At 46.9% G+C, this 11,408-nt stretch overlaps 1 protein-coding gene across 1 annotated transcript in view; it reads right to left on the bottom strand.

Moving 5' to 3' along the window:
• Nucleotides 1–253: 253 nt before the first annotated feature.
• TGFBI (transforming growth factor beta induced) overlaps nucleotides 254–11,408 on the bottom strand; it is a 41,113-nt gene continuing 29,958 nt past the window's right edge. The window contains exons 8-17 of the mRNA XM_007943782.2: nucleotides 11,049–11,261; nucleotides 10,058–10,195; nucleotides 9,302–9,447; nucleotides 8,166–8,302; nucleotides 7,210–7,340; nucleotides 4,393–4,517; nucleotides 2,986–3,088; nucleotides 1,874–1,953; nucleotides 759–783; nucleotides 254–294 (exon numbers count right to left, since the gene is read on the bottom strand). Of these exons, the coding sequence (XP_007941973.1) occupies nucleotides 254–294; nucleotides 759–783; nucleotides 1,874–1,953; nucleotides 2,986–3,088; nucleotides 4,393–4,517; nucleotides 7,210–7,340; nucleotides 8,166–8,302; nucleotides 9,302–9,447; nucleotides 10,058–10,195; nucleotides 11,049–11,261 (1,139 nt within the window). The remainder of the gene's footprint in view (nucleotides 295–758; nucleotides 784–1,873; nucleotides 1,954–2,985; nucleotides 3,089–4,392; nucleotides 4,518–7,209; nucleotides 7,341–8,165; nucleotides 8,303–9,301; nucleotides 9,448–10,057; nucleotides 10,196–11,048; nucleotides 11,262–11,408) is intronic.

Raw genomic sequence — 11,408 nt, 5'->3', positions numbered from 1 at the left:
AAGTGAATGTCAGGCAGTGACATTCTGGTCTTTGCATGCAGTGGGTTAATAGCCATGTTTAGGGAGGAAAAAAAAAAAAGAAATGCATCTCTCTCCCTCCTCCCACCCCCTACCCAAGACTCAGAGCTAATTGCGATGATGCCCTTGTACATTTAAGTGTGGTATTTGGTTTAGAAAACATCCAGTCTCTTTAGCAAACTGAGAGAAATTGGCAGGGACTTGCTGGAGCACATTCTTCCTATGGTCCTTCATGCTAATGCTTCATCCTCTCTAATAACCGCTGATAGACAGGGGCTGAAAGAAAGGAGTTTGAAAGGTGAAAGAGATGCAGACTTCTCCATGCCTGCCTAGGATTGTCAGAATCTTGAGGACTGGGGCCAAAGAGGTTCCTTCTGCCGTGCAATTCTGCACATTTTAGGTGCTTTTTTGGCTTGTGAAACTTCATACTTCACTCAATGTCTGATGTTCTGAGCTGGGATTTTTCTGTATCTACCACTTCCTCACCATAGGCACCTGCCAAGCCCCTGTGTCATATTTCTAGGCTCCTAGAGCCAAAAACATAATATTATTATCTTCATCTTATGGAAAAGGAAGAAGGAAATTGGGTGTCCCATTGGACTGAAATTCACCAAGCTGCTCTGACCCTAAAGGCCAGCCTTGTTTTATGACACCAGGATGTTCTTAACTATGTGTCACAGATGGTAAGCTCAGCCTTTCATGGAGGTAAGGTGGGGACTTCAAACCCAGGCCAGACTTACCTAGTCGGACAGATCTCTGGGCAGCCTGAAAGAAAACACAAGGTATAAGGTTTTCTAGTGAAAATTATACCGGCATCTGCTTGTGACAGTGTCTTTGCTTACTGCTACCCCTACTCATAAAAAATGTTGAGGATGAGAAAGAGGAAGGGGAAAGTGGAACTGATGACCTGAGAAGCCTCTTAGTCAGCTGTGGCAGCCCTAAGTGATGTGCCAGTCCCTCCCAAGCTGAGTTGAAGATGGACATTTCTGGGAGACCATAGCCTAGAGTTTGCAGAGTTGGGACTGCACAGGGGGGTGGCTCTCAGTAGTAGCAGGTCATGGCCAAGACCCTTTCTTGAAGGTGGCTAAGGAGACTCCTCTGTCCAAAACCTGAAATGCCCTTTAAAGCTTCAGATATCTAAGCTAAAGACTGCCCCCTGCAGCCTCTTCTCTGGAAACACAAACCTCCTATAAGGTGTTTTGCATTTCCAAGGAGCTCCACCTGGCCAAAGGCACAGAGGATCCATGTACAAGTGGGGTTGCTAGGCCCTGGGCAAGCTGGGGGTCAGGAAAAGAAGTACAGAAAGAGTCAGAGAAGTTCTGGGGAGGAAGTGGGGCTGAGGCAAGGAAGACAGGCTCCACACACACACACAGGCTCATCCTCAGCCTCCCTACTCAGAATCTACTGAGAAGTCCTACTTCTCAGTACTCAGAAGCCAAGTGGAGCTTCAACATCACCCACAGTGGGCAATGCCATGAAACACAGAACAGTGACTTGGAGACCCAGGCCCAGCAGGCCAGGCCACTGCAAGGCAAACTTAGGCTGGGTTGTCCTCCTTGGACAGATGGAATCCAGAGCTGCAGCTGTTCTCACAAGCAGTGGCTTCCTTGTTCTGAGGCCTTTGTTTGATGGCTTTAGCTTTGACCCACCAAGGAAGCAGGAGCTACCCAGGTTCTTCTCTCTGAACTCCTCATGGGCAATGGCTGAGGATGTCCCAATGGGAATAGAGAGGAGGCTTCAGAGAGCCCTGGGAGAGCAGTCAAGGAGGATGGGGACTTGGAGAGCCTCCTCTGTGTCCCTAAGCAGAGGACACAAGCCTGCTTAAGCCAGGGGCAAAGCTAGGAAGGGTCTTTACCCTGGAATATGCCGATGCCTGTTTGAAGATTTCAAGTGCAGAGTCTGCAAGTTCATCCCCTCGTTCCTGAGGTCTGTTGGCTGGAGGGGAAGGAAAAGGTGGCTTTTGTAAGAAAGAGTAATGATTAGCATGACATTCATAACATCCATGACTGAGGTACTGTTGGGCTTCCAGGTCTACATTTTCAAATGAATTTTTCCTTTGTAACTTTTCATAACTCATGGTAGAATTTGGCCCAAGGGCAGAGAGAGAAAAAAAAAAAGAAAAAAGAAAAATTGGTGAATGTACAAGTGAGGCTAGAGGCTGGACTCAAGTTCTGCTTTATGAGAGATAAAGTGGTGAGCGCTGGTGGTGGAACTGGTTACTGCTAGCTGAAATGATGTTGTTCGAATCCACCAGTCACTCTGTGGGAGAGAGATTTGGTGATCTGTTCCTGTAAAGATTGTTGTTGTTATTGGCCATCGAGTATTCTGACTCATTCCAACCCTATATGACAGAGAAGAACTGCCCCATAGGATCTCCAAATTATAATCTTTTTGGGAGCAGACTGCTGGGCCTTTTCTCCCACAGAGTGGCTGGTGGGTTTGAACTGCCAACCTTTTGGTTAGCAGCCAAGCACTTAACCACTGCACCACCAAGACTCCTTCCATAAAGATTATAGCCCAAGAAACCCTATGGGGCAGTTCCATTCTGTCCTGTAGCATTGCTATGAGTCAGAATTGACTTGATGGCACACAAAAACAACACAAAGGGAACACATAACAGGTGAGGTTCTGTACGGGGAGTGTTTGGCACAACGGTAACAGTATCCACATGTGTACAAACAACTGGGCTGTGCCTGAATGAGGCTGATACCTAGGCAATTCAGTCCAGAGAAATCTGTCCCTCAAGTTTCTTAGGGTAATTTTCTCAAAACCAACAGTTCCTAATCTTCACTTTTCAATCAGCCATAGGGATGTCAGTGTAGGCACAGTTTGAATGTCAAAATTACAGGTTATTCTTCTCTCTTTGTTTGGAACAATTTTCCCCTGAGCACCAGGTGCCACCTGCAGAGAAGGACCAGCTTCAGACACAGTGTGAAAGTAATGCTTCAGGGCCAGGTGATAACTTACCTGGAGGCTGCAGAACACTGGTGATGGCATAGACCACACCATTGGTGGCCATGATATCATTTTCAGCAACAGGTTCTTTATTGACACATACCATATTGTTTTTCTAAAGTAAAAAGAGACAACAACTTCTGAATGTACAACATTTTTATTTTATTTATTTAGAAAATATTTACCAAACAAATATGCTAGAATCTGTGCTAAGTATCAGGTAGACTTTGGTGAATGAAATAGCCCTTACCCTTGAAAGACCTTCAGTCGATAGATTAAAACTCTATCCCTTTGTGTGGATTCAGCACATAGCAATCTGAATGCTATGATATGTTACTGCACTTAATCCTTACAATATGTATGATAAGGAGAGTGGATATCATTGTCCAAATTAACAGAAGAGGTAACTAAGGCTTAAGGGAGGCAAAGTGCCTTCTTTAAGCTAACTAGGTGGGAACAGAAGGCAGGTCTCCAGTTCTGTGGGAAGTGCTCATTCCACTTCACCTTGTACCCCACTGTGAAGATTTCCTCACTTAAGGAAAATCTGTCTCCAATCCATGTAATGGACTCCGGGAAGAATGGAGCACTAAAGCCTGCAACAGATGGGACTGCAACACCTAATCCTAGATGCTAGGTGATGCAGAAATCAAACAAGTCATTCACATCCCTACTTCCCTACAGGCCTTCCTACACTATACAAACTGATGAGCCTTTGATGATGGTTGAAGGGCAGGAAAGGGAACAGAAACTGAGTTAGCCACACATGTGAAGAATGGTCCCTGAACAGGATGGTCAGTGGTGCAGCCAGTGAAATCTCAGGCAAGATCCTAGAACTGAGCTGGCTATCTGTTCTGTTCCAGGGGGACCCTCAGAGCACAGCTCCAAAGCTGAATGTGTATCATCAATGTGCAGAGCAAGGGGAGGTCACAGACCAAGCATCAGAACTGACAAAAGCCTATTGGGATGGTGTGGTTCAGTTCTGTGAGCCCCTGGGTTTGGGGTGGCAATAAGGTTAGAGGACTTATCTCTCATAATTAATTATTTATTATCTCCTTAAGAGAAGGAGTATCTTACAGCCTGTCCCAGAGGTCAAATCAGATGCTTTATGTTCTTGCAAATCTGGAAGTTCTTACTCATGTCTAACCATAATTTCACTTGGTTTCCTTTAAGGCTCTTTTTTCCTCTCTGTGCAGCACTGAAAACCTCATGGAATACAGCTCTACTCTGACACACACACATGACGTGGCCATGAGTTGGAAATGACTCAACAGCAACTTGTTTGGTGGATAAAATGCACTTGAGATTTAGGATGATCCTTAAAGACTATGTATGCACCTAATGTCATCCTGGGGGCATGCTGTGCCCTGACACTCTAAGTGGTAGGACACAGTCAGCCTTTTGATTTACAAGCACACTTACTGAGCTGACTTCCAGCTTGTCACCTTGGAGAGACTTCAGCCGCACCAGGGGCCCAATGCCTCCACTAACTAAAATTTCATCACCAATGTGGTATTTCAGGATGTTGGCAAGCTCCTTGGCATTTCCTGTAGATTTGTGGGAAAAGAAGGCAGAGTTAATTCCAAGGTTGGTAACTGGAATGGTCAAGGAGAGCTCAGTGAAGAAGCAATGGTCACCCCTTGAAATGGAGAACTCCCTGCCTAGGTAATAAACAGTCTTTGAGCACCCGTTGTGTGATCAGCCTGTGACCCACCACACGTCCATTGCCCTGATTCTGCCCCTTCATTCAGTGGCTACTGTGATGCTGGGATCCCTGGCAGCTGAGAAGGAGTTAATCCATATTCCTCTGTGAGCATGACTCATGTTTCCATGAGCTAAATATTTGCTTGGAAAGCCAGAGACCTTTCCAGCACCAGCATCTGGGACGTTTCATCATCACTGTGGCTCCCAACAGTTATAACACAGTAGTGAAATATTTATACATTCTACCCTCAAATGCATATTCTGTTTGAGATGGTTGTTTCCTGAAGGGACAACTTAAAAGACTCAACAGCTGCAATCTGGAGGAGCCATGGAGCCGATGAGGTCAGGGCCAAGGGGGGTATTCCCTCCGCCATATCCCTCCTCGTCACGTCTCGGCATTCCTTCCAGCCCACATCAGTCTCTCCACCAACTGGGGAAAGCATCCTATTGCTCATAAAGGTGCACAGGCATTTCCCAAATTAAGTGTGGGAGGCAATTTTTAAAGCTGCCAGCTGCCTTCTTATCTCCATCAAGGCTGTTTCTAATACTCACATTACCAGCCAAATGGTCAAATTTCCCCAGGGCTTACAGGCTGCTATTTCTAGTATCTTGAAACTGAGAACAGAGTAAGTTTCAGAGCATTTTGGAAAGTTCTCTTAGTTGTCGACACATTCATGTCAGTGCCATGGACGGGGCCATCAGGTACCAAGTGATTAACAGACATCGGCTTTCTGGAATGCACAAGTTCCCTTTCCAAAGGGGGAGGGGACTTCCAGAAGATACTGAGTCAAGCCAGCCACTGAGGGCAAAGGACCTCCTTCTCTAGACCTCTCTAACAACTGGAGCCATCTCTATCCACGAGAAGTGCTGGAAGGTCTAATCCCGCCTGTAGGCCTGGCTCAGGGCATGTCTGGGAAGTTCTCCCCATCCTTCTCCCTCTGCTCCTTCACTCTAACCTAGTCAGTTGCCATCAAGTTGATTCTGACTTACAGCGACCCCATGTGTGTCAGAGTAGAACTGTGCTCCATAGAGTTTTCAAGGGGCGATTTTTGGGAAGTAGGTTTGCAGGCTTTTCTTCTGAGGCATACCTCTGGGTGGACTCAAACTACCAACCCCCTGATTAACAGCTGAGTGTGTTAACTGTTGGCACCACCCAGGGACTCTGCTCCTACACAACCAGAAATGAAATGGAAGCTGGGTAGGCTTAGCCCACCTGGGGGAATTCCAATGGAAAGTTTACATTCAGAATGAACTTTTCCTCTCTTGTCAGGAACATGCATCAGTGCCACAGACATGGGCATTCATTCAGCAACAGAGAAATTCAAAAGCACAAATTCAGCTCTGAGTTGCCTGCAATATGAGCTTTCTATTCTTCTCACACCAGACTGGGAGGTGAGGCATAGGCCATGTGGGCTCGAGATCCTTCCTCCTCCCTGAGCTTACCTTTCTGTGGTGGAAATGGCTCTCATGAGCATGGACCAGCACTAAACACCACAAGCCCCACCCCACCTTACTGTCAGCATAGCTATTATTGAGAGTGTGTGCCTCACGACACAGTGACTAAATACTTTTAGCATCATCAGTTTCTGAATGGGAAGACTGAGGCTCAAAGAGGTGAAGTAGCTTGCTGGTGGTCACTTGGCTGGTAAATTCATGACCCTGGATTTGAACCTACTTTCAGGTAATCAGGGAGCTCTGGTAGCATAGTGCCTAAGGCATTTGACTGCTAACCAGAAGGCTGGCAGTTCAAACCCACCAGCCACTCCTCAGAAGAAAGGTTGGGCAATCTACTTCCATAGTGATACCGCCTCGGAAACCCAAGGAGGGGTCTCTATGAATCAGATCTGACTCAATGGCAATGAGTTTGGTTTTTTTGGTTTGGTCAGGTAATCAGGGAGCCCAAGTTCTTAACCATTATATTGCCTCTCAAATGTCCTCAACAAAATCTCTCAGGGCCTCATTTAACTTCTCTGTATCCTGAGAGGTGTTTAATGCAGGTAAATGCATTATCACTTCAATATCACTGTTCTCCTAGGTCCTCAGTAGAAAGGAGACCTTGATGACTGGTTGTTGTTAAACATCCTCATCCTTTTTCTACTCTTCTCTGCTCTGTTTAGTGCCCTGGATGAACTTATCATCCAGGCTTCCTTGCTCTCCTATAATCAGAGAACAGAGGCCCAAAAGGCAATTGGGCGGTGGGAGGAGAGGCTGGCGGACTCAGTGGTCTCCCTTGCTATGGTTCTGGTAATAGTGGCCTATGACTCTGGTTGCTTTTCCATTGCCCCTTGTCCAACGCTCAAGTTTTTCCTGGCTCCCACCCTCCGCCTGTCCCAAGCCTGGAGGTGGTACAGGTTTTCCATGGTTGCTATTCCTGGGTGTTACTACCCTTTGTGGTTCCCTTGATCCTGCCCACAGTGCTATAAATTGTCTTGTCATTACATTCCTGTCAGTTAAACCCTATGTAGTATGCTGATTCCTCCTGGCAGGTACAGCTATTTCATAAAAGTTAAAAACTATACTTAGGTTGGTCCTTACCCAAGAGTTTATTCAGTTCTTCTGGTGGCATGGCTTGGAAAGCTTCATTTGTGGGAGCAAAAACTGTGTAGACTCCTTCCCGATTGAGGGTCTCAGTCAGCCCTGCAGACTGGATGGCAGCGACAAGCATGCTGTGGATGCACACATGGAAATGTCACCTGCCTGTGGTGGGGCACTGTCATCAGACACCTTTCTACTGGGTACTTGGAGCCTAGACTGCTGGAATTGGTTTCAGTGGTTCTCACACCTTCCCCATGCATAGAGGGAAATATTACAGTCTAGATTGTCTCTCCACCCCAGCTTAAATGCTGAGTGCTCTTAAGTAGCCAGAAGTTAGGGGGAGGAACGCAAGAGATCAGAGGCATGGCTAACCCAGAGACTGGCTGAGCCATTGGGTCCTGGGGGATGTGATTCTGGGAAGGACAGGATGTGGTGGTCTGTCAGTTCCTTTGTGGGGTAGGTGGCTGAACTCAGGAACAGAGGAATATTCAATGTGACAGCACTCAGTGGTGAACAAGACAGTCAGACATGTAGAGAGGAGAGCAAGAAAACACACTGACATGGGAACCTTAGAAAGAGAGGCAAGGGACCTTCAGTTGCAATAAGCAGATACTTTTCAGAGAGTTAGAGACTCATCACACCCTCAAAGCCAGGCCCACTCAGTTTATGTAGGACCTCAAAGTGAGAGAGGGATATTTTTTGCACTTCAGGAATAAAAATGTAGCCTCTCTTCTGGCTTCCCATGGATATGAGCACCACCTTCCCAGAAGTAACTCTTTTTCACAACTTAAGCCTCCAAAGTGACCCTCATCCCTCCCACACCCCAAGGCTGTATGGTCACACCAGTGGCACTGCGAACCCCAAGGAAGGGAGGAGCTTGGCAAATAGCTGAGCTCAGCATCTGGCCCCAGCATGGCCACTTGGCAGAAGCCCTACCCTGGGATGGGGCCAGTTACCTAAAGCGATGGTCCCCCTTCAGGACATCCATGACGGTCCCCATTGGGGGGGTCAGCATCCGGTCCATGGTGAAAAGGGTCCCATACCGCCCCCTCTTGTCATGGGCAGCGATACAGCTGTTCTCAATGCACAGGCTCTGCACCGAACAGGGGCAGAGATAGGCTGGTTATCTTACTGGTCCAGGGCCTGCTGTTCTTTTCAGGCCATGTCCTAATGACATCATCCACAAAGATCAGTGAATACATATTGAGGTGGGTCATTAAAACTAAGATAAAGTGATGTATTTTCTCCAGGAAAGAAAAGAATAAAAAGTGATCTTCCTTGAGGAAAGAATAGCCATAGAGGCCCCAAGAAAGTGACACAGAGGTCCTGTGATAAGGATATCATGTTACACATGAGGTCTATCAACAATCATAAAATAAACAGATAGAGCCCAATGATTAATAGATGATAAACATCTCTAGCCAAATGTTGCTGGCTGGTTCCAGTCAAGAGCTATGTTTGTGTTGTGTTTCCTGCTTAATATTCCAGGGTAACTGCTGGGTTTGAAGAAAGAAGAGACAAAAGCAGAGAAAAGAGAACCTTGTGAACTGAGAAGGGCTATGTTGGCCTTCAGTTCAGGGGCTTCTCTTCACAAAAACTAAATAGGATTCAAGACCTCTACCCATCCTTCCAATTATCAAGGTGGACTGCTGCTTAACCATCCTGGTCAGACAAGTGTGTAGTTTGGAGATTCTAATCCTTCTACAGAATCCTATTTTGGTATCAGATAATACTTTCAAGAAATGATTTGTTTCTTTATTAGGAACCAGTTCTCCTGTGAGCTCCTGCTTACTGAGAACATTTTTTTACACTAACACAGTTCCGTTTCTTAGGGACGACTGAAAGAAAACCAGTTGCTATTGAGTCAATTCTGACTTATGGGGACCCCCATGTCTGCAAAGTGGAACAGTGCTCCGTAGGGTTCTCATGACTGTGACGTTCAAAAGCAGATCACCATTCCTTTCTTCTGAGGCACCACTGGGCAGGTTTGAACAGTAAACCTTTCAGTTAGCAGCCACGCACTTAGCTGTTTGTGCTACTCAGGGACTGATTGGGCGGAAAGAAGGTGCATGATTCAGGAACCAGAACTTACATTACGATAAACAAAAACTCTGAGTTTTTTGCCACCCAGGGTTTCCAGGGTCTGTCCATGGTACAGATACTTGGAGGCCAGCTGGTCTTTAATCATGTGGTTCAGAAGCAAATTCTTTGTAGGGCCATCGATGACAGGGGTGCCATCTGCAAGAGAAGGTTTGTTGAGGCCCAGAGGGAAATGTTCCTGAAATGAAGAGAATGATCTGAGAGACAGATTTAGTAAAAAGACCATCACTGCTTGAGTTTGGATATGGAGATTGAGAAATCAAGTAAGGCTGCCAGTATTTCTTAACATCTGGCATCTGACTATGAAAAAAAAAGAAAAAAAAGGTCCAGATAATTGAGGGTGTTTGGAGTTTTGCCCTAGGAGGGAAAGGAAGGCATGGGCATAACCTGGCCACCTTTTCTGCCTTCCCTGTGGCCACAGCTCAGGGGTATCCCAACTCTGACCTCCTTCTGATCACACCGGCAGTGAAACCTGAACATAGAAAGTCAGGGTCTGATCTGCTCTCCCGACAGATGCAAACCTTTGCATTCCAAGGAATGCATCCCCAAATGCTTTCTCTGCTCTGCCAAATGAAACAACAGAGCCTCAGAGGTTTCTGGTGAAGTCACATCTGCTTTCGGTTGAGCTGGGGTGGAAGTGCTAACATTCCGTGGGGTGCTGTAAATTGGAGAGGGCGTTGTGGAGGTGGCAGTGGGTGGGGCTATTGCCCTCACAGACAAATCAACAGCAGTGTTCCCCCCACATTACCTTTGAACACAGAATTCAGGGGGGCCAGGAGAGTCAACCGCTCATTTCCGGAGAGATGAGTGCTGAGACCAGCTTGTCTAAAAAGGTCAATGGCTGTGGAAACATCAGATTCTGCAGCCAACTCAAATAGCGTCTTGGCTACAAGGAAGGAGAAAGTGGGTTCAAAAGTTAAAAGTGTTGTTTTCATTTATCATTCATGCACCCAAGAGCATGACATTCATCAGTAGGAATGTCTTCTCATGAGTCAACAAGCCTGCTAAGTGCTGCTGGGGCACAGTGGGTTTGTGTCACCAGGGGGACAGTTGCCCAGAAAATTTAACTGGTCAGGGAAGTGGGGTGTGGTTCAGTTGGGCAGAGGAAAGGGGAGAGGGTCAGGTGCTGTTCCAAGCTCTGGGAGTTGCTTGACCATGGCACTCCTAATGCTGGAGGGATGGCAGTATTCTTGATGTTGTGGCTTCTGAAGGGTAGATAATGTCAGTGACCATAGAATGAAGATTGGTCTTTTTCTTTCTTTGTTCCTTTTCTTTTTTCTACTCATGGGAAGTAGAGGTACCTGGAAGTCTGGAATGGGGCCTGTATGCTGAATGAAACACAAGCCAAAGTTCATTCAGTCATTTCTCCCTGGGACAGTGACCTTGGTGGCATGGTTTGGGCACCATTGAAAAAGCAAACACTCAGGTCAGCAAATGGCCTTCTGTCCCCAAGCAGAGCAGGTAGATCTTCAGAAAGAACTCTGTGATCAGATCAGTCCCTCTTAGACACCTTCAATGGCTCCCCACTGCCTCCAAGATAAGGTCTGGACTCCCATGCCTGATCCTTAAGATCTCCACAACCTAGCTACAACCCACCAGGTTCCCATGTCTCCTCTCTTGAAAGGCTGTGAGCTGCCTCGGGAAGTGACTTCAAATTTACCTGAATTCTTTCCAGTCCACCACTGATGAGAGAAAGGGCAGGAGTCTGGAGGGGCAAGGCACCTTGAAGCCTGACTTACCTGAGTCTGGGATGAGCAGCTCATCGATGTAGTGAATCACACCGTTGGTGGCCAGGGTGTCTTTGTTGGAGATGATGGCCTTCCCGTTGATGGTGAGCATGTCTCCGCTACAGCCCACCTCCAGTGTTGTGCCTTCCAGGGTCTCCATGGACATCCCAGCCACAATGGCTTCAGCACACATGGCTGACTTCAGGATGTGGTTGTTCAGCAGGTCTGGGAGCCAAATAGAACACAGATCATTCCAGCACCTCCTCTGGGCTGATCTTAGGGGCCAGCTCACAGCCAGCCTATGCTGGGAGACTCTTCTCTGGTGCTTTCAACATGTGCCTGCTGCCCTTGTAAACTAGTCTGTGCTCTGTA

This window comes from Orycteropus afer, unplaced genomic scaffold, assembly GCF_000298275.1.
Source record: "Orycteropus afer afer isolate SDZICR_OR568_19922 unplaced genomic scaffold, OryAfe1.0 scaffold00112, whole genome shotgun sequence".
In the NCBI taxonomy this organism is placed as follows: domain Eukaryota; kingdom Metazoa; phylum Chordata; class Mammalia; order Tubulidentata; family Orycteropodidae; genus Orycteropus; species Orycteropus afer.
This window is presented reverse-complemented; position numbering and strand designations above follow the sequence as displayed.